The 18848-nt window shown below is 35.4% G+C and overlaps 1 protein-coding gene across 25 annotated transcripts in view; it reads left to right on the top strand.

Annotated features, from left to right (window-relative positions):
• The window catches only part of AKAP9 (A-kinase anchoring protein 9), a 159263-nt gene that overhangs the window by 73641 nt on the left and 66774 nt on the right, over positions 1–18848 (top strand). For 17 of the 25 annotated variants that reach the window (XM_021102178.2, XM_021102180.2, XM_021102192.2 and 14 more), the window contains 5 exon segments: positions 5212–5568; positions 7373–7597; positions 8673–8813; positions 9280–9380; positions 11846–12051. In XM_021102178.2, coding sequence (XP_020957837.2) covers positions 5212–5568; positions 7373–7597; positions 8673–8813; positions 9280–9380; positions 11846–12051 — 1030 coding nt within the window. 25 annotated transcript variants of the gene reach the window in all.

Genomic DNA, 18848 nt, shown 5'->3' on the forward strand with positions numbered 1-18848 from the left:
TTGAGGTTGGTGGATACAAACTGTAACATTTGGAATGGATGGACAGTGGGGCCCTACAGCACAAGGAACTAAGTGTGATTGGGTCATTTTGCTGTAAAACAGAAATTGAAGAAACACTGTTAATCAAAAAAAAAAAAAAAACAAATAATTGCCCAGTATTACTAAGGGCCCATATCAGTGGTAGTGGTTGTGAATTTAAAATGAGACCAGTCAGCTTGGTTTTTAATTTTTTTCTCCTCAGTTAAGTTCAGCTACACAGGCAGAGAGTAGGCAGAGTTAGTTGTAACCACAGATGGAATTTGATGAGATAATATGGTGAATGGAAAGCAGAGAATTACAAGATCATTGAGTCTAGCTTTCTTAGTTTCCAACCCATACCGTTCTTTTAATTATTTGTTACCCATTTCTAATCTAAAGGCATATACCAAAGAAGGTGATCTTTATGGTACCAATTTTTCAGAATTTCAAGAGCTTCTTTTGTGACTTAACATTTGGTCACATTTTTGTTTTTGTTTGCTTGTAATCATCCTTATTGATGTGTAATTTACATGAATTTTACATTCACCAACTATAACTGCAAAAGGTGAATTTTAACAAATGTTCACAGTTATCAATCAAGATTTAAAACATCTCCATCACCTCTAAAGTATTGTTGTGCTCCTTTGGAGATAGTATCCCCCATTTTATATTGTTGGATTCTATTTAATAATATTTTGTCAAGAATATTTATGTCTATATCCATGAAGAACATTATTCCTAGTTTTGTTCTAATGTCTTTATTTGGTTTTGATATCAGAGGCTGGTCTCATAAAATGTCAAAATATATCCTTCTTCTATTTTCTGGAAGAATTTATGTAGTATTGATATCATTTCAGATTTAAAAGTTTCATAGAATTTGATCATCTTATTGGCTTAGATTGTACCTTGTTGGAAGGGTTTTTTTAAACTATGAATTCAGTTTCTTTAGTAGATTTTGTTTTTTTTAGATGATGTATTTCTCTTAGAATTTTCTTTGGTAGTTTGTCACTCAAGGAACTGGTCTGTTTTATCTAAGCTTTTGAATTTATGTTGGTAGAGTTGTTTAAAGTGTCCCTTTATCATTTAATGGTTATGGGAGCTATATGTTATTTCTACTTTCTTTCTTTTTTCTTTGTTAGTCTAGCTAGAAGTTTATTGATTGTATTGATATTTTTAAGGAGCACTTGTGACCTTTTCGATTCATGGGCTGTTTAGAAATAAGTTTGATTTTCATATCTTTGGGATTTTCAGATACCTTCCTATTGTTGATTGATTGATATAATTTAATATAATAATTTTTAATTTCTTTGTGGTTGGGTGTACCTTGTATGATTTCATGTCATTTAAATTTTTTGTTCCAAATATGTTCTGTTTGGTCGAATACTCCATGCATATTGAAAAGAATGAGTGTTCTGCTGTTCAAACTTTAAGAGTCCCTCTGGTGTTCATTCCCTTCAGCCTGAAAAACCTCCTTTAGGGTTTTTTTTTTTTTTTTTTTTTTTTTTTTTAAGAGGAAATCCCCTGGTAACAAATTCAGTATGCAACAAAGTGTATGCCGTCTAATTTTGAATTGTCTGTTGAACATTTGAATATTTGGTTCTGTAAACTCTGGGGTTTATAATCCTATGGAGATTGTGATTTTATTTTGATTTTATTTTTTTAAACAGACAACCTAGTTAGGCTCAGGCCACAAGTTCTGTTTCACCCTCCCCATACAGATTTCTTTTCCGAGTTTTGACTTTCTCTGCTGTTTGCCTGCTTTTGTTTACTTTTCAGAGTTCTCAGGTAATTTGCTTTTGTATTTTGTTCAGAGTTTTTAGTTGTAATCAGTGGGAAAGAGAGGCTATAGCGAGCTTACTATATGCTGACTGGAATTACGAATCTCTGTCTAGTGTTTTTTTATTCCACAATTTAAATGCAGATATTATTGCTTTCTACCTATCAGTGTTTAGATTTGTTCATGTATATACAATTTTTCTTTTAATGTTCTAATCCTTCTTGTGTCTCAGGCCTTCCTTCTGGAGTCATTTTTCTGCCTTTTTTGTTTTGTCTTTTTTTGTTGTTTTTTACGACTGTACCCATGGCATATGGAGGTTCCCAGGCTAGGGGTCAAACCGGAGCTGGCCTATACTACAGCTGCAGCCATGCCAGATCCAAGCCCGTGTCTGCAGCCTACACCACAGCTTGTGGCAACACCCTTAACCTACTGAGCAAGGGTGGGAATTGAACCTGTGTCCTCATGGATGCTAGTCAGAGTCATTTCCACTGAGCCATGATGGGACTCCATCTTAATCTATTCTTTTTATCTCTACTTCTCTTTGATATTTTTAATCTTTTTGTCTTTCCATGTTGCATTCTTAGTATTGATAGATAAGTAGATTAGGTTCAAGACAGATTAAAATAAAAGCCAGGAGTTCCCATTGTGGCTCAGCAGAAATGAATCTGACTAGCATACATGAGGATGCAGGTTCGATCTCTGCCTTGGCTCCTCAGGAGCAAAGTGTAGGTCACTTGGTGTAGGAGCTGTGGTATAGGTTGCAGACTTGGCTCGGACCCTGCGTTGCTATGGCTGTGGTGTAGGCTGTCAGCTGTATCTCTGATTTGACCTCTTAACCTGGGAACCTTCATATGCCACATATGCAGCCCTCAAAAGACAAAAAATAAAGAAAGGCCAGTTTTAAGGCTTTGACAACTAGTTAAAAAATATTGAAGGTATGTTTTGCTAAGCTGTGTTGCCTTATTCATCAATTCTTTCATTTGAGTCTTTGGCATTTTGCTGTAATGGGCATATTTTCCTGATGACAGTGTCCAGAACATTATTACCAAACCCTGGTTCTGTCTAAACTGGCATAGACATCTAGGAGGTCCAGTTTACTTAGTGAGATGTACTAGTGGGTTGTCTGGACAGAATATAATGTGTAGTGTTTAAGGTGCTTGACCTCTATGGTTAGACACTGTGGATTTGCTTCAGATCTCTATCTACTCTAACACTTATTACACATGTGACAATTGACGTGGCTCCTAATCTTGTATGCTTCACTTTTCTCAGCATTGGAGTTCCTGTTGTGGCTTAGTAGGTTATGAACCTGACTGGTATCAGTGAAGATGTGGGTTTGATTCCCTGGCCTCGCTCAGTGGGTTAAGGATCTGGCGCTGGTATAGGTCGCAGACACAGTTTGGATCTGGCATTGCTGTGGCTGTGGTGTAGGCTGGTAGCTAAAGCTCTAATTCAGCTCCTAGCCCGGGAGCTTCCAATATGCCGTGGGTGCAGCCCTAAAAAGAAAAAAAAGAATTCTCAGCATTGACTGTTATCATTATAATTATTCTTCCTAATTCACTTGTAACTTTATACTTCTAGACAGATTTGTTCAGATGTACAGTGTTACATTTTAGTTGGGGGGGGGGGCTCAGATAAGAATGCAGAATTTCAGTTCCAACTTTCACCATTTATTTGCTCTTTGTTTTGGGGGTCAAAGACGTGTATATCACTTAATATCATAGCCTTCTTACTCTCTGTTCTTAGTTTCCCCATCTGTTCAAATCAGGGTAATAATTGTGCCTGCCTTGTAGGATTTTTAAATGAAATAAAAGAAGAGCTTGGTAAATGATCATTGCTGCTTTTATTGTTGCTATACTGTTATCAGCATTATTCTATTCAGTTCTCCATTCAGGAGCTAGAAGACATTACAGTTGGGAAGAAGGAGGCTAGCAGGAACCAGCTGGGAATCAGGACCCCAGATATACAAATCAGGTTCAAGATAGGACATTAAAGCAATAGTCCAGTTATATGGCCAGAACCAACAGGGAGAACATAAAAGGTTGAAGGCCAGTAGACACAAAAGTTTCAAACCCCAGTCATACTGTATCTTTGACAGTAGCAGTCAGGCTTCCCCTACTACAAATTCTATGTGGGGATGATACTTTAAAAAAAAAGGTTAATCAAGGAATTCCCATTGTGGCTCAGTGGTTAACGAACCCAACTAGGATCCATGAGGACTCGGGTTCGATCCCTGCCCTCACTCAGTGGGTTAAGGATCTGGTGTTGCTGTGAGCTGTGGTGTAGGTTGCAGACGCAGCTCGGATCCCACATTGCTGTGGCTCTGGCATAATCAATACGGTTGATTCTCAGAGGCTTAGACTTGTAAGAGCCAAGGCTGCTGATCAGAATTTCTGAGCACCTATGGTGGGTGGGAGTAAAATAAGCAGGTATTCAGGATCATGATTGAAGTAGAAAATGAAATAGATTAGACTGAATTGTATTTGCATACTCACCAGTCACATAAACCTAGTGCTGTGCTTCTGGGGGTTTACTGTAAGGAAATTGGAAGGAATATGCACAATGACACAATTAAAAAGATTTTGTCACAAGTGGTTTATAAATTGGTGTTAAGAATGGATCCACTCTGGAGTTCCTGCTGTGGCACAATGGGATTGGCAGTGTCTGTAGAGTGCAGGGATGGGGATTTGATCCCCAGCCCAGTACAGTGGTTTAAGGATCCAGTGTTGCTGCAGCTGTGGCATAGGTCACAACTGTGGCTCAGATTTCTCCCTGGCCTCAGTGTGCTGTATGACTTGGGTTGTGCAAAAAAGGAAAAAAAAAAAATAAAAGAATGGATTCATTCTAAATGTCCAACATAGAGAATTGATTTAATAAATTTATTATATCTGTATAATATGAAACTTTAAACCTATTTAAAACTATATGGAAATGTAGTTCTTAACTCAAAATGATATTTACCATAGTTAAGCTATAAAACCAGATTATGGTATTAGAATATAACTACTTTTCATAAGAAAAATGCATATCTGTATCTATTCATATCCACATCCATATGTAAAGAAATGTATTGCAAATGTATTTACTGAAGTTTTAATAGTGAGTTTTCTTGGAAGAGAGAAATATAAGAGCTGTTATTTCCTTTCTAATTTCTATACTGAACATTTATTGCTGTTGTAAGAAAAAATTTTATTATTATTTATTTTTAAAAGGCAAGCAGTAAAGTACCTTGGCATGAGATTTATTTTCGAATAGAGAATCATATCTCCTTACTGTTTTATCTAAGAATTTCTTTTAGTTTAAAACCACAAAGCCATCTTCTTACTAATTCATGTAATTTTGAGAGGTATCTTACTTTTTAAATTCTTCCTAGTATTTATAAACCTAATTCTTTTTTATTTACTTCATTTCTTTAGGTCATTGTGTCAATGAGTATAGCATTTGCTCAGCAAACTGAACTATCTAGATTATCTGGGGAAAAAGAAGATACTACATCATCAAAACAAACATCTGCTCTCTGTCAGCAAGAACAGCATTACTTAAATGAAATGAAATTATCACAAGGTCAGATTGGTTTTCAGACTTCTGAGGCAACAGATGGGAAATTTTATGAAGAATTTAAACCACTTAGTAAAGAGTTAGGAGAAGATGCAGAGGAAGTTCTTTCATCAGACAGGGATAATCTTGATGATACACAAGAATCAAAGGACCATGAACTGGCTATTTCAGAAGAAATGTTCTCCAAGGATAAAACATTTATAGTCAGACAATCTGTAAGTATGCTTCCTTGAGTATAAAACTTATTAAAAAATTGTGGCTTCCCTCACTCTAAAAATAGAGTAATGTTATGTAGTAATAACAGTAATGTAATGGAGAAGTATTCAGTTCAGTCTTGACTTACAGTTTTTAAAGTATGTGAGTAAATGACTTATTATTAAATAAGTTTATTATTATTTATTAATAAAATAGTCTGACTCTTAGTATTTCTATTTGTCCTATACTCATTGTACATGTTAAAACCTTATTGTAAGTTATACCTACATTAATTTTGTTTCAGTCAGTTCATGATACCACAGTTTGACAATATATGTGAATAAAAGACTTGCTTAATTTAATACAATAATATCATAAGGAAATAGTTACCTGTTTGAGAAGACAATTTAAAGCATTCTACCCTGTGTATGCCAATTCCTTTTCTTTACTTGGTCGTGAATGGAGGACCTATCCCCTGTCTATACCTCAACTGTACCTTTAATAGAATGTAATAAATTCTACTTTTTAAAATTATCTTAGTTCAGTTTTTTGTTAATATTCAGGATAGGTTTTTTTTTTAATCGTTATTTTTTAGGATAGGTTATATCTTATTTAGAGGCATATTCAAATAAAATTGTCAGCTTCCAAGTGCAAAATTGAGGTATTTTCCAGCAACTATTCAAGGCAAAATGGTTTGTTTAAGTATAGCTTTTTAGGAATGGCGGGACTTGTAAAAATCCACGAAGGAGTTGACTTATTATGAGTATGAGAAAGTGGAATATAAGGCTTTTATTTTCAAATAAAATTATTGAAGATGTCTTCTTACCAAGCAGTTCTCTGTAGTACTCTGATGATCACTGCATAATATAAATTAAAGAGAGAAAATTTCTTATTTTATAAATACAATTTTAGAGTGTAAGTATTCCATTTATATTATTTCTTTATAAAATCTCAAGAGGAATAGGAGTTCCCTGCCATGGCTCAGCAGTAACAAACCTGACTAGTATCCGTAAGGATACGGATTTGATCCATGACTTTGCTCAGTCGGTTAAGGACCCTGCATTGCATGAGCTGTAGGATAGGTCACAGATGCGGCTTGGATTCTACATTGCTGTGGCTGTGGCAAAGGCCTGCAGCTGCAGCTCCAATTCAGGCCCTAGCCTAGGAACTTGATATGCCGTGGGCATGGCACTTAAAAAATAAATGTGGAGTTACTCATTAGGAGTAGAAGCACTCTTGAGTGTCTTTATTCTTCTCCTACCTTAGATTACATCTAAATAACTGATAGTTATTTTGCTTTTGGAGAATGTGTATAATGATAGTAAAGTAACTTCATATTGATTTGACATTATAATTGAGACAAATATTTTTAAAAATTATTTATGCTTTAGTTTAATAGTGGGAATTTTAAAATGAGGTACCTCGCGGGGTTAGTATTAGAATTATTTTCATATCTGTTTAAAATATCAATGCTGGAGTTCTTGTAGTGGCTCAGTGGTTAATGAACCAGACTAGGAACCATGAGGATGCGGGTTTGATCCCTGACCTTGCTCAGTGGGTTAAGGATCTGGTGTTGCCCTGAGCTATGGTGTAGGTCACAGACATGGCTTGGATCCCATGTTGCTGTGACGGTAGCATAGGCTGGCAGCTACAGCTCCAATTCGACGCCTAGCCTGGGAACCTCCATATGCTGCGGGTGCAGCCATAAAAAGACAAAAAAATAAAAATAAAATAAAATATCAATGATGACACATTTTTATGGTTGAAATTTTAATTTTTTTTGAAATTCTCATTTTTATTAAAAATTTTTTTTATCATTTTTAGCTCCATGATGCAATTTTGGTATCAAGCATGGATGCTTCCAGACAACTAATGTTAAATGAAGAACAGTTGGAAGACATGAGACAGGAACTTGTACGACAATATGAAGAACATCAACAGGCAACAGAATTATTAAGGCAGGCACACATGCGGCAGATGGAGAGACAGCGAGAAGACCAGGAACAGCTACAAGAAGAGATTAAGCGGCTAAATAAACAACTAGCTCAGGTAAGGGACCTAGAGTCCCTTTTCTCCCCAATTAAAATAGCAATATTCTTTATATAGGCTTTTTTTTTTTTTTTAAAGAGTCAAAACTATTGCTGAGATCTAAATAAATACAAATATTTAACATCAGGAACAAACTCCAGTGGTATGACAGCCTTAGATCTTGTTAGGGACACCTAACTCAACCTTGGAGTGCCTAGTCTCTCACCATTTGGCTTACCTACTTTGTTTAGGCACAGAGAAATTGGTTACAAGGTTGTTTGTTTTTAATTGTTCCATTGACCATGCATGGCAATAGTACTTAGACAATTTTGGAAAATTTTTGTGCCAAGGTGCAGCTGATATTCAGTTTCTCCATATTACAGATTTGTGAGTCTATCAGTTAGCATCTCCAAGGTTTATCTTTATAACTATCTTTAATCTATCTTTTTAATCATGAATGGGAATCTAAAGTTGTATGTTTCTGGAACTTTCTCCAGGGAAACATCTCTTCTTGATTTGAGAAGTAAAAATTTTTATAATGTTCTTACCACTTTCTTAACTAAATTTACATACTCTTGGTATTTGGGAACTGGATTCTTATCAATTGTTGTATATAATATACTCACAAAATCACTGTAGAAAAGCAAGTATTTATGTAAAAGTTCTTATAAAAACAAATTTAATCAGTTTATTTTGAAAAGGTAAAATATGAGATAACTCTTGAAATATGGTTTCACAAATAAAATAATAGGAAAATTGGGAGTTGAACAGAACATATGTCATTTTGAAAAAATTAATTTTGCTTTTCTTCATTGCATTTTGTAGATTTTAACTTCTGAATTCTCAATGCAAAATTGGCATATGAAATAATAATGAGCTGCACAAATTCCTGAATAGTTAGGCCTAATTAACTTTTCTTTAAATTTCAAATTTTGCATTGAACTGTATATATGCTTTTAACCCCTAATCATGGAATATGAATCATGGTAGAACCAGGGCCTGTTGGTTCCAGGGGATTAAAAGAAATCTGCTTAATATTCCTGCTTTTTCCTTCTATCGCAAACAATATTCTCTCATGACCTTTTTTCTTATTTAGAGATCCTCAATAGATAATGAAAACCTGGTTTCAGAGAGAGAGAGGGTGCTTTTAGAGGAGCTGGAAGCACTAAAGCAGCTGTCTTTAGCTGGAAGAGAGAAGCTGTGTTGTGAGCTGCGCAACAGCAGTACGCAAACACAGGTAGTATGGACTTTGGCCCACCCAGGAGCAATGGATCAGCGATGCAGTAGAATCTGTGTGTCTTTGTTGTTGGTGTGAAATGTACTTTTTATGGATATGAACTTAATGTATTTGTGATTGTTTACATGTAAGGTAGGTGGAGTCAAGATGCCTTACATTCCATGTAATTTGAATCTGACAGTGGTTTAGCAGCAACTGTTATTTCACCAAGGAGCAGAGTAACCTAACAAACTTTTTTGTCGCAGTATAGCATTAGTATTTTTTTCATCTGTGCACCAGACTGTTTTATCTTTATGATAATGCTAACTTCTTGATAAAATATAGTTAGGTGTTACTTCAAACAGTATCTGTTTTGTACACAGAGTTTGTTTCACCTCGTAACAATATAGAAGAATGACATGCTGTTTTCAAGATGACAGGTTTTCTTTCTGTCTTGTCCTCCCTACCTTTACAAAAACTTAAACAGAATGGAAATGAAAACCAAGAAGTTGAGGAACAGACCTTTAAAGAAAAGGAATTGGACAGAAAACCTGAAGAGGTGCCTCCTGAAATTCTGTCCAGTGAAAGGTATACAGAATGTGTAATTTTTTCAATATAAAGTGAATTAAAATATTTGTTTCAGTGTTATAAACTTGATTTGTCCTTATTTTTATCTTGTGCTTTTTATTTGTACATTAAATCTGTATATAAAGAATGATCAATTTTTGATCATTAAATTATAAAAAATCTTTCATATATGAAGTGATTTAATTGGATAGTGATCATATACCTAACTCAGCAAATGATAAGGTGTTATTTGGTTATTGAACCTTTCTTGATTAGTTTTATTCTGCTCATCTGCCATTTTTTTTTTTTATCCTAAAAAATAAAGTTGTGCTTGTGAGCTTATTCCTTTGCTATATGGACATGCATTTAGTATAAGCCACCCTCTGGTTTGTTTATAATGAGAAAAAAAAGTAAATGTGATGGGCTACAGTTAGATTCTTTCATGACTTTATAACAGATGAGAACTTTTAATCCACATCCAACTTTTTATAGAGAAATAAATGAATGATCCAATGTTAATAAAACTTTCCCTTACTTTGATTTTGTAGAGGTTAATATAAAAATGAGAATAGTTATCCCATATTAATAGTAAGGACTTTAAGCACAACATTTTAAAATTTGTTTTGTTCAAATGAAAATAATTTCTTTAATTTTAAATCAAACCTAATATCTACTAACTTAATTTCCTCCTTTTCCAATTTCTGTTACTGTCAACCCTCTGTGTCCTCCTAACCTCCTTCCTCAGCTTGCATGGAGGAATTTGGCCCCTAAGATTTTGGCTTCCCCATTGGATCATCAGTATGGAACACAGTCAGTATGGAACTCAAACAAGAAAGACAGTGTATGAAAATTAGAGTTACCATGGCAATATAAAATAAACACTTTGTTTATTTTATATGATTTATCTATAATTGGTATATTTAAAAAATTTACAGTGTTTAATTTTTAGGAATTTTTGTAGTGAGTGTTGATAAATGAATATTCCTATTTTTTTTTTGCCATCATATTAGTTTTAATCATTTCTCTTACGTAGAAATATTTTCATATCATCCTAGTCCTGGTGTGTTTGGGGCTTGAACAAAACCCCAGAAGAAGTTAAATAAAACTTTACTTACTCCCTACTAAGTTATTTAGAGTTTTATTTTTAATATTCTTGCTCATGGAAGCAGAGAACTTGATCTAGGTGTAAAATTAGAACTGTCTTTTTCACTTGACAAATACTGAAGGAAGACTGTTCCACTTATTACCTTGTCTTAAAATAGCCATGCCATGAGCCTGTGAAAGCAGATACCCGGTAACCTGATTGTTGGTGACCTCCCACAATGTAAAGATGAAAGAGAAACTATCTTAAGTCTGAGGACCTTTATTATGAAAGTCTCTTATTTTGTCTACATGTTTTAAATATATAGTTTGCCACTGAAGTACCTTTGTTGAATTAAGCTGTTAGGATAAGAGAGTTAAGTTATTCAGAAGATAAATCAGATAACCTTCTAGATCACTATTTATGGAAGTATATTTCTTGGCATGTGAAAATGTATATATTAAGGAAAAAGGAAAGCTTACAGAAACACTTTGTTCAGGATAATCCCATTTTTCTTTTTAAAATGTATATGTTTCTGAGAAAGAGGAGGGGGAGAATATCCAGAAGGCTAGGCATATTAAAGTGTTAACAGTGATTAGCTCTGATTGCTAAGGGGTTTTTTTTTTTTTTTTGGGTGGTTAGGAACATTTTCTAATTTTTTAAAAGTAAAAATATAAAAAAGAGAGGCATTGTTAATTCCATTTGGTTGAAAATAGGTTTCTTCTACTGGCTGAAATGACTGTGGTATATGTAACTGGAGAAATTTCTGTCTCTGGAGCAGATATAGTAAATGACCTGGGGTATTCCTTCTGGTATTGAAAGATAGTAAAATTGCACTGTAGACCTTTTTAAAAACAGGTCTCTGTCTACTTTTTGTAACTTGACCATGTAGATCATCGCCTTAAGTTATGGAAATATTAACACATTTGTTTTTCTGGTGAAATTGTTCTGTTACATTTTAAAATATATTGTTCTACATATAAAAATTTGAATAGAAAATGTTTAAGTGTAACTGTAAATGGTATTACTAGCTCAATAACTTGCATATGCTTAGGTACTGCTACACTTTATAAAACTGAGCTTTTGCATCTCCCTAAAATTTTCTTCTAGTTGAGAAAACTCTTCTAGCTTAAAACTTTGGTTATTTGATTTCTTTTAGGTCAATAAAATGCTGCACATTTAAGAAAATGTTATAGTTCACTGATAAATTTTTCAGAAGAAAAAATTTTATGTCAAATCAAATACAAAAGGCACTTCATTGTGCTATTGCATATCATTTTAATAGGATCATAGGAAGTTTGATTTTTTTAAGTCAAATATTTTTTAGTGTATTTTTTGTGGAAAATAATGAAATGTTTGCTTTAAAAGTTTAAACTTTTTAATAAATGTTTCCTTATCTATACAGGTATGCACTCCAGAAGGCTAATAATAGACTTTTGAAAATCCTCTTAGAAGTTGTAAAGACAACAGCAGCTGTTGAAGAAACAATTGGTCGCCATGTCCTTGGTATTCTAGATAGATCTAGTAAAGGCCAGTCATCTGCCTGCCTAATTTGGATGTCAGAAGCAGAGACACCAATAAAGTCATGTGTCCATGAGGAACATACAGGAGGTAAAAGTTTTATATGCTGTTGAAACTATCATCATTATCTTCAACAAATCTTGCTGAGTTCAAAGCACCTTACTATGTGTCGAAAATACAGAAGAGAAAATATTAAAGTATTTTCCAATAAAAAGACCTCCAAACACAAATACACTAGAGCCGGTCTTCTCAAAAGAGCATTGTTGTTAGCATTTGCAAGGGAGTGTATTAGAGTTTCATTACACATAACTCAGGGTTATTATTGTGCTACATCAACCAAACGCTGTTTAATTTCTTCAGTGAAAGAAAAGTTCCATATCACCACTCGGGACTCTTAACCAATATCTCTGAGGTTTAAGCAACATCCTGAAACCATCCTGTAAATTAAGGAAAGCTTAGAAATAAAAAGCTTTTAAGAATCAAGCATCAGTTTCACATACCTGTTGAGATGGTTAGAAGAAAGTCTTTCTAAGAAACCCAAGGTTTGGAGCTCCAGTCATGGCTCAGCAGTTAACGAATCTGACCAGCATCCATGAGGACACAGGTTTGATACCTGGCCTCACTCAGTGGGTTAAGCATCCGGCATTGCCGTGAGCTGTGGTGTAGGTCACAGATGTGTCTTGGATCCTGTGTGGCTGTGGCTATGGCATAGGCCAGCAGCTACAGCTCCAATTGGACCCCTAGCCTGGGAACCTCCATATGCCGTGGGTGCGGCCCTAAAAAGAAAAAAAAGAAAAAAACCCAAGGCTTGATCTGTCTTTGGACTGTCTTCTCCTAGGTCCTTCTTCCTTTTGGGAAAACATTTTGAAGTATGACAGAGTATGTGCAGATCCGAGGGTTAGGTCCTAACATGACATGACATAGCTGTCTTCCTAATTCTTCCTTTCTGGCTGTGTTGGCTAGACTCGTCTTTGGATTTCTTACTTTCACGGTTGCTAAGCTCCAGTCTCTAATGTTATTTTTTTTCCAATTCCTTGTTCCTTGCTGGAGAGGGATCAGGAAATAAAAGTGGAAAAAGTTTTTGTCAGATGGAGAAAGCCAGGGTCTGGCCACTTGGATCAGATGATCAAGGCCTTTCATCACTACCATTCCATACCCAAGAACTTCTCCCCATTTGGACCCCAGTCATCTAAAAATAAAAATGCCAGCTTACACAGTTTTTCAGAGCATTCTGTTTATGAAGTTTCATGTGGAAGAAGGAAAAGAAATTATCCTACTGAGAGAAAGTTGGCCTGATTATAGGTTGGCCAGTAACATGTTTCTAAGTGCAGAGAAAAGCTTGATTTCTAATTTTTAAGTAAAAATGATTTTTAAAGCCTCAGTTACATTCAAAGATAATTTTAAAAAATGCGTTTTAAGTAAGAGCTGAAATAATACTGTAACTTTAAACTTCTTTAAAACTCATTCTTTTCTTTCCCTTTTTTTTTTTTTTTGCCACACCCATGGCATGTGGACGTTCTCAGGCCAGGGATTGAACCCATTCCATAGCAGTGGCCAGAACCATAGCAGTGACAATGATATGGATCCTAAACCACTAGGCTTCCGGGGTACTCCTAAATATTTATTAAAAGCCTTAGTTGATTGAACTAGATAGATATTAAATGGTATTAAGTAAACATTAAATACCATGATTTTATTTATTCTTGAATCACAATTTCATTGCCTCCTTCACTAGACTGAGAATTGTTGTAAAACATAGAGCAAAAAGAAATTGTTCAATAAATGGTTATAGAATTAGACTGACAGTACTGCTTACTTTATCATTGGAAATCTTTTTTATTTTTCTTCTTATAGCCGTACCTACAGCTTATGGCAGTTCCTGGGCTAGGGGTCAAATCAGAGCTGCAGCTGCAAACTCATGCCACAGCCATGGCAACTCCAGATCCGAGCTGCATCTGTGACCTATCTGTGACCACAGCTTGTGGCAACTCTGGATCCTTAACCCACTGAGAGAGGCCAGGGGTTCAAACTGCATCTTCACAGACACTATTTTGGGTTCTTAACCATCTGAGCCACAGCAGAAACTCCAGAAATCTTAAAATAGGGCATAGACATGGAGTTCCCATTGTGGTGCAGTGGGTTAAGAATACAACTGTAGCAGCTGTGGAGTCGCTGTGGAGCATTCAATCCCCGTCCCAGGAATTTCCATATGCCACGAATGCAGCTATTAAAAAATAATAGGACATAGACATATTTAATCTATATTAAGAGATTTAGATGCAACCATGCAAGAAAGAAGACTAGTAGATCAGATGTTCTTTTAGGTCTGCTATCTTATAGAAAAGGAACATAAATATAATCCTCTCAGCCTGAGTTAAATTACCAACTTTTTTCCTTTTGTAACTATGGGAACGCTGCTCTGTAAGTGAGTTTGCTGTCTTTTAAGGTATGTTGTTTGCCAAATATTTCAGCAACCACTTAGAAATATCTAGGAGAACTGATAACAAAAACAAAAAATATTTTTGTAATGTACCGAACATTCCTCAAAGTGTCTTTTGAATAACTGTAGAACAGCAAAATGCCCCCTTTCCTAGATGTTTGAGTGAAACTAGTTTATGAAATAATTGTTTTTTAAAAGCGTAATTTGATAAATACTTTTACAATGAGGCCAAGAAAATATTACCTAATTATATACATCAAAATTCATATGTAGAAAATAAATAGCCCTTGATTGAGAGCTTAACCAAGAGTGAAGTTAATTTAAAAAATACTTCTAACAACAACAAGAGTTCCTGTCATGGCTCAGCAGTAATAAACCCAACTAGCATCCATGAGGACGTGGGTTTGATCTCTGGCCTCGCTCATTGGGTTAAGGATCTCGCACTGCGGTGAGTTGTGGTTTAGATTGCAGATGCAGCTCAGATCTGGTGTTACTGTGCTTGTGGTGTAAGCTGACAGCTGCAGCTCAAATTGGACCCCTAGCCTGGGAACTTCCAAATGCTATGGGTGTGGCCCTAAAAATAACAAAAAAAAAACTTCAACAAAGTTTGAAAAGAATAAATTTGGGGAGTTCTCTGGTGGCAAGGCATGTTAAGGATCTTGCATTGTCACTGCTATGGCTGGGGGTTGCTGCTGTGGTGTATGTTCAATCACTGGGTTGGGAACTTCTGCACGCAATTGGCACGGCCAAAAATAAAAAGTTAAAATTAAAAACAACTTTGATTATTTAACTGTTAACTGATAAAGAATAATAGTAAGATATAAGAGGAAAGATTAAATTCACAATTAAGTACAGTATAAGAATATTAAAGCAGAGATGGAGTTCCTGTAGTGGTGCCACGGAAACGAATACAACTAGTATCTGTGAGGATGCAGGTTCAATCCCTGGTCTTGCTCAGTGGGTTAAGGATCCGGCATTGTGGTAAGCTGTGGTGTAGGTCACAGATGAGACTCGGATCTGGCGTGGCTGTAGCGAAGGCTGGCAGCTATAGTTCTGCTTCAACCCCTAGCCTGGGATCCTTCATATGCTGTGGGTGCAACCAATAAAAAGCAAAAGAAAAGAAAAACAAGAGATAAGAATTTTGTTGGGGTTATAATGTGCACTTTCCGTTTAATTACTCAGTTTTTATGTTCTTGTTTTTGGCAATGTTGTGCTAGTCTTAGAAACAGAATTAGGAAGACCACTAATATCATTTGGGGACACTTAGCTTCATTTTGCATCTTGAAGAAAATATTGAATTAAAGGAATATAAGTTAAAACTTTAAAGAAAACATTGTCTTTAAAATATTGATACCCTGTCCCATATGTAAGATGTCTCTGATGTTTCTTAGTTTTAATGTAAATATTATTGTAAAAACTAAAGTGAACTTTTAAAATATTTTATGCCCTATTTAATACAAAACAACTTTTGCTTTTCAATTTTTATATATGCCTTTTTATTGTAGGTAGTAACACTTGTGATCTGTTTTCAGCCTTCAAGTCTAAACTTGTTTAGATTTTAAACATGTGTGGACTTGCTAGCTCTCCAAAAAAATAAATAATTGACTTACTAATTTGCTCCGCATAAGAGGAACCTACTTTATGAAACTGAAGGGAAATTTTGAGCCAATGTGAAATTGCTTGAACTTGAGTGAATACTAGACTGGTTCATAAAAATGACTTCCTCCAGGGGGTTAAAAGGAAATGTCCTGTAATGTGATGTTTCGGTGGTAGAAAGCTTATACTTCCCTGAAGAGAACAGGGACTGAATTTCATTTGCAGCTTTTTTTTTTTGAGCAGTGTGATGGTGCAGAAAGAATGCCAGATTATGAATGAGGAGGTCCTTGATTGTTTTAGCTCACTGTGACCTTTGGCAAGTTTCTGGTTTACCCTGGGCTTCAGTCCAGTTTATCTGTTAGGTACAAGAGTTAGACTAGAGTCAGTGGTTTCCACTTGAAGCCCTGGAAATCCTCAGGTTATTGGGGCAGGAGAATGCTCTATCATATCACCCATCCTGCTTATCCTGAGAAGTTTACTGCTGTCTATATGGAATGAACATGGTATAATCCATAAAATAAGTGACTAAAGAATTTTTGAATAACCATCATCTGCTATATTTAAGACACAATTCTTTTTTTTTTTTTTTAATAATTTTTTTATTTTCCCGCTGTACAGCAAGGGGGTCAGGTTATCCTTACATGTATACATTACAATTATATTTTTTCCCCCACCCTTTCTTCTGTTGCAACATGAGTATCTAGAGAAAGTTCTCAACGCTATTCAGCAGGATCTCCTTGTAAATCTATTCTAGGTTGTGTCTGATAAGCCCAAGCTCCCGATCCCTCCCACTCCCTCCCCCTCCCGTCAGGCAGCTACAAGTCTCTTCTCCAAGTCCATGATTTTCTTTTCTGAGGAGATGTTCATTTGTGCTGGATATTAGATTCCAGTTATGAGTGATATCATATGGTATTTGTCTTTGTCTTTCTGGCTCATTTCACTCAGGATGAGAGTCTCTAGTTCCATCCATGTTGCTGCAAATGGCATTATGTCATTCTTTTTTATGGCTGAGTAATATTCCATTGTGTATATTTACCACATCTTCCGAATCCAATCATCTGTTGATGGACATTTGGGTTGTTTCCATGTCCTGGCTATTGTGAATAGTGCTGCAATGAACATGCGGGTGCACGTAAGACACAATTCTGAGTGGTTTGTCAATCTGAAATCATGATTCTGTTCACCAAACTGGTCATTCTGAGATTTCTGTTGACATTTTATGAAATTACTCTGCCAATTTAATATTTTTCTCTGCTTTTCCCACCAAAGACTAGTTATTATAAATATGATACAAGTTTAATGTTGTTTTCATTCTTTTATTTCATTGGAGTAAACACATTCTGTTTCTTCATTGGAACATATTCAGATTATTTTTGTTTATATCTTCAAAATGTTATCAATAAAATTCATTAAGCTGGTTGACATCTTCATCTTTTCTAGGTACTTTAATGTCTTTTATTAGCCATTAAAAATTAACATTTGGTGGCTTTTTATAATCCATTTTGTTTTATATATCTTTATATTTTGTGTTTGAGATTTGTTCCTGTTTAATATAGTATCTTAAGTGTTTTTCATTCTCATTGATTCCTTCTGTATACCCTAAAACATGCTGTTAGCTTCATAATAACAAAAAAAAACAAAAACAAAAAAAAAAGGTTTTTCTTAACTTTGTTCCCCCTTAAGGTAAACTTTACCAAACTCTTAAGAGCAATTAGACCAACTTTCACCAGCTTTGGTTTCTGTTTCTACAGTACCAGTGTTGCTCTCTAAGGACAACAGTGACCTCCCAGTTGTTAAATCCAGTAGCATCTTCTCAGTTTTTGTCCTATTTGACTTTCTTGACAAATAACATAATTGAAATCTCTATCTTTTTGAAATGTTCTCTTCTTGTCTCTTGAACATCTCTTTCCTGTCTTTCTCTATTTTTTCTAAACACATTTTCTTTTGTTGGCTTATTTTATACAGAGGCTCCATCTGTTTGTGCTTCTTTTTTTTTTCCTTTTTAGGGCCACGCCTATAGCACATGGAAGTTCCCAGGCTAGGAGTTGAATCGGAGCCATAGCTGTCGGCCTACACCACAGCCACAGCAACACCTGATCTGAGCTGTGTCTGCGACCTATACCACAGCTCAAGCAATGCCAGATCCTTAACCCACTGAGCAAGGCCAGGGATCAGACCCACATCCTTAAGGATATAAGTCAGGTTCGTTACCACTGATCCACCATGGGAACTCCTGTATTTGGGCTCTTAAAACAAATGTGTCTACTTCCAAGATTTGACTCTCACCTTTCTACAAGTGAGTACTAAGTCTCTGCAGACCCAGATTTCCAAAAGTCGACTTAGTTCCTTCACATAGCCTATTAACACTTCAGACTAACCATTTTTCATGCTTACTCTGTACACTTTCTCCTGATTTTTTAGTATTTCTCTTAATGACTCTTCTCTAAGAATCATCTCAGCTGGAAACCCAGGGTCATCTTTGACTACATTTCTTTCTCCCTTGTCTTATACATTCAGTCTCTTCTAACCTTTGCCCAATGCCCATTCATTTTATATCATGCCTTTAACATTTCTCACCAGGGCAGTTGAAATAACATTCTAGCCAGACTCTTCTCCTTCTCCAGTCCTTCCTCTGCATTGCTTTAGGTTGCTTCCAATTCGTAGATTTCATTATTATCTCGCTTCTCAAAAAATGGTTTACTTCCCCATGATTTGATAACCAAACCTCCAGCTTCCTATAAAATTTAAGACCATTCACACCTTGAATCCACCCTACTTTCTAGCCCCCTTTTTTCAGCTCTTTCTCCTACCTCATTCTTGCTTCTCTGTGTACTTTCACCCCATAAAGCCT

Source organism: Sus scrofa, chromosome 9, assembly GCF_054392235.1.
Source record: "Sus scrofa isolate SSC_HxYL_T2T_F1_AM1 chromosome 9, Sscrofa_HxYL_maternal_Yorkshire_Landrace_v2.0, whole genome shotgun sequence".
NCBI classification, from domain to species: Eukaryota; Metazoa; Chordata; class Mammalia; order Artiodactyla; family Suidae; genus Sus; species Sus scrofa.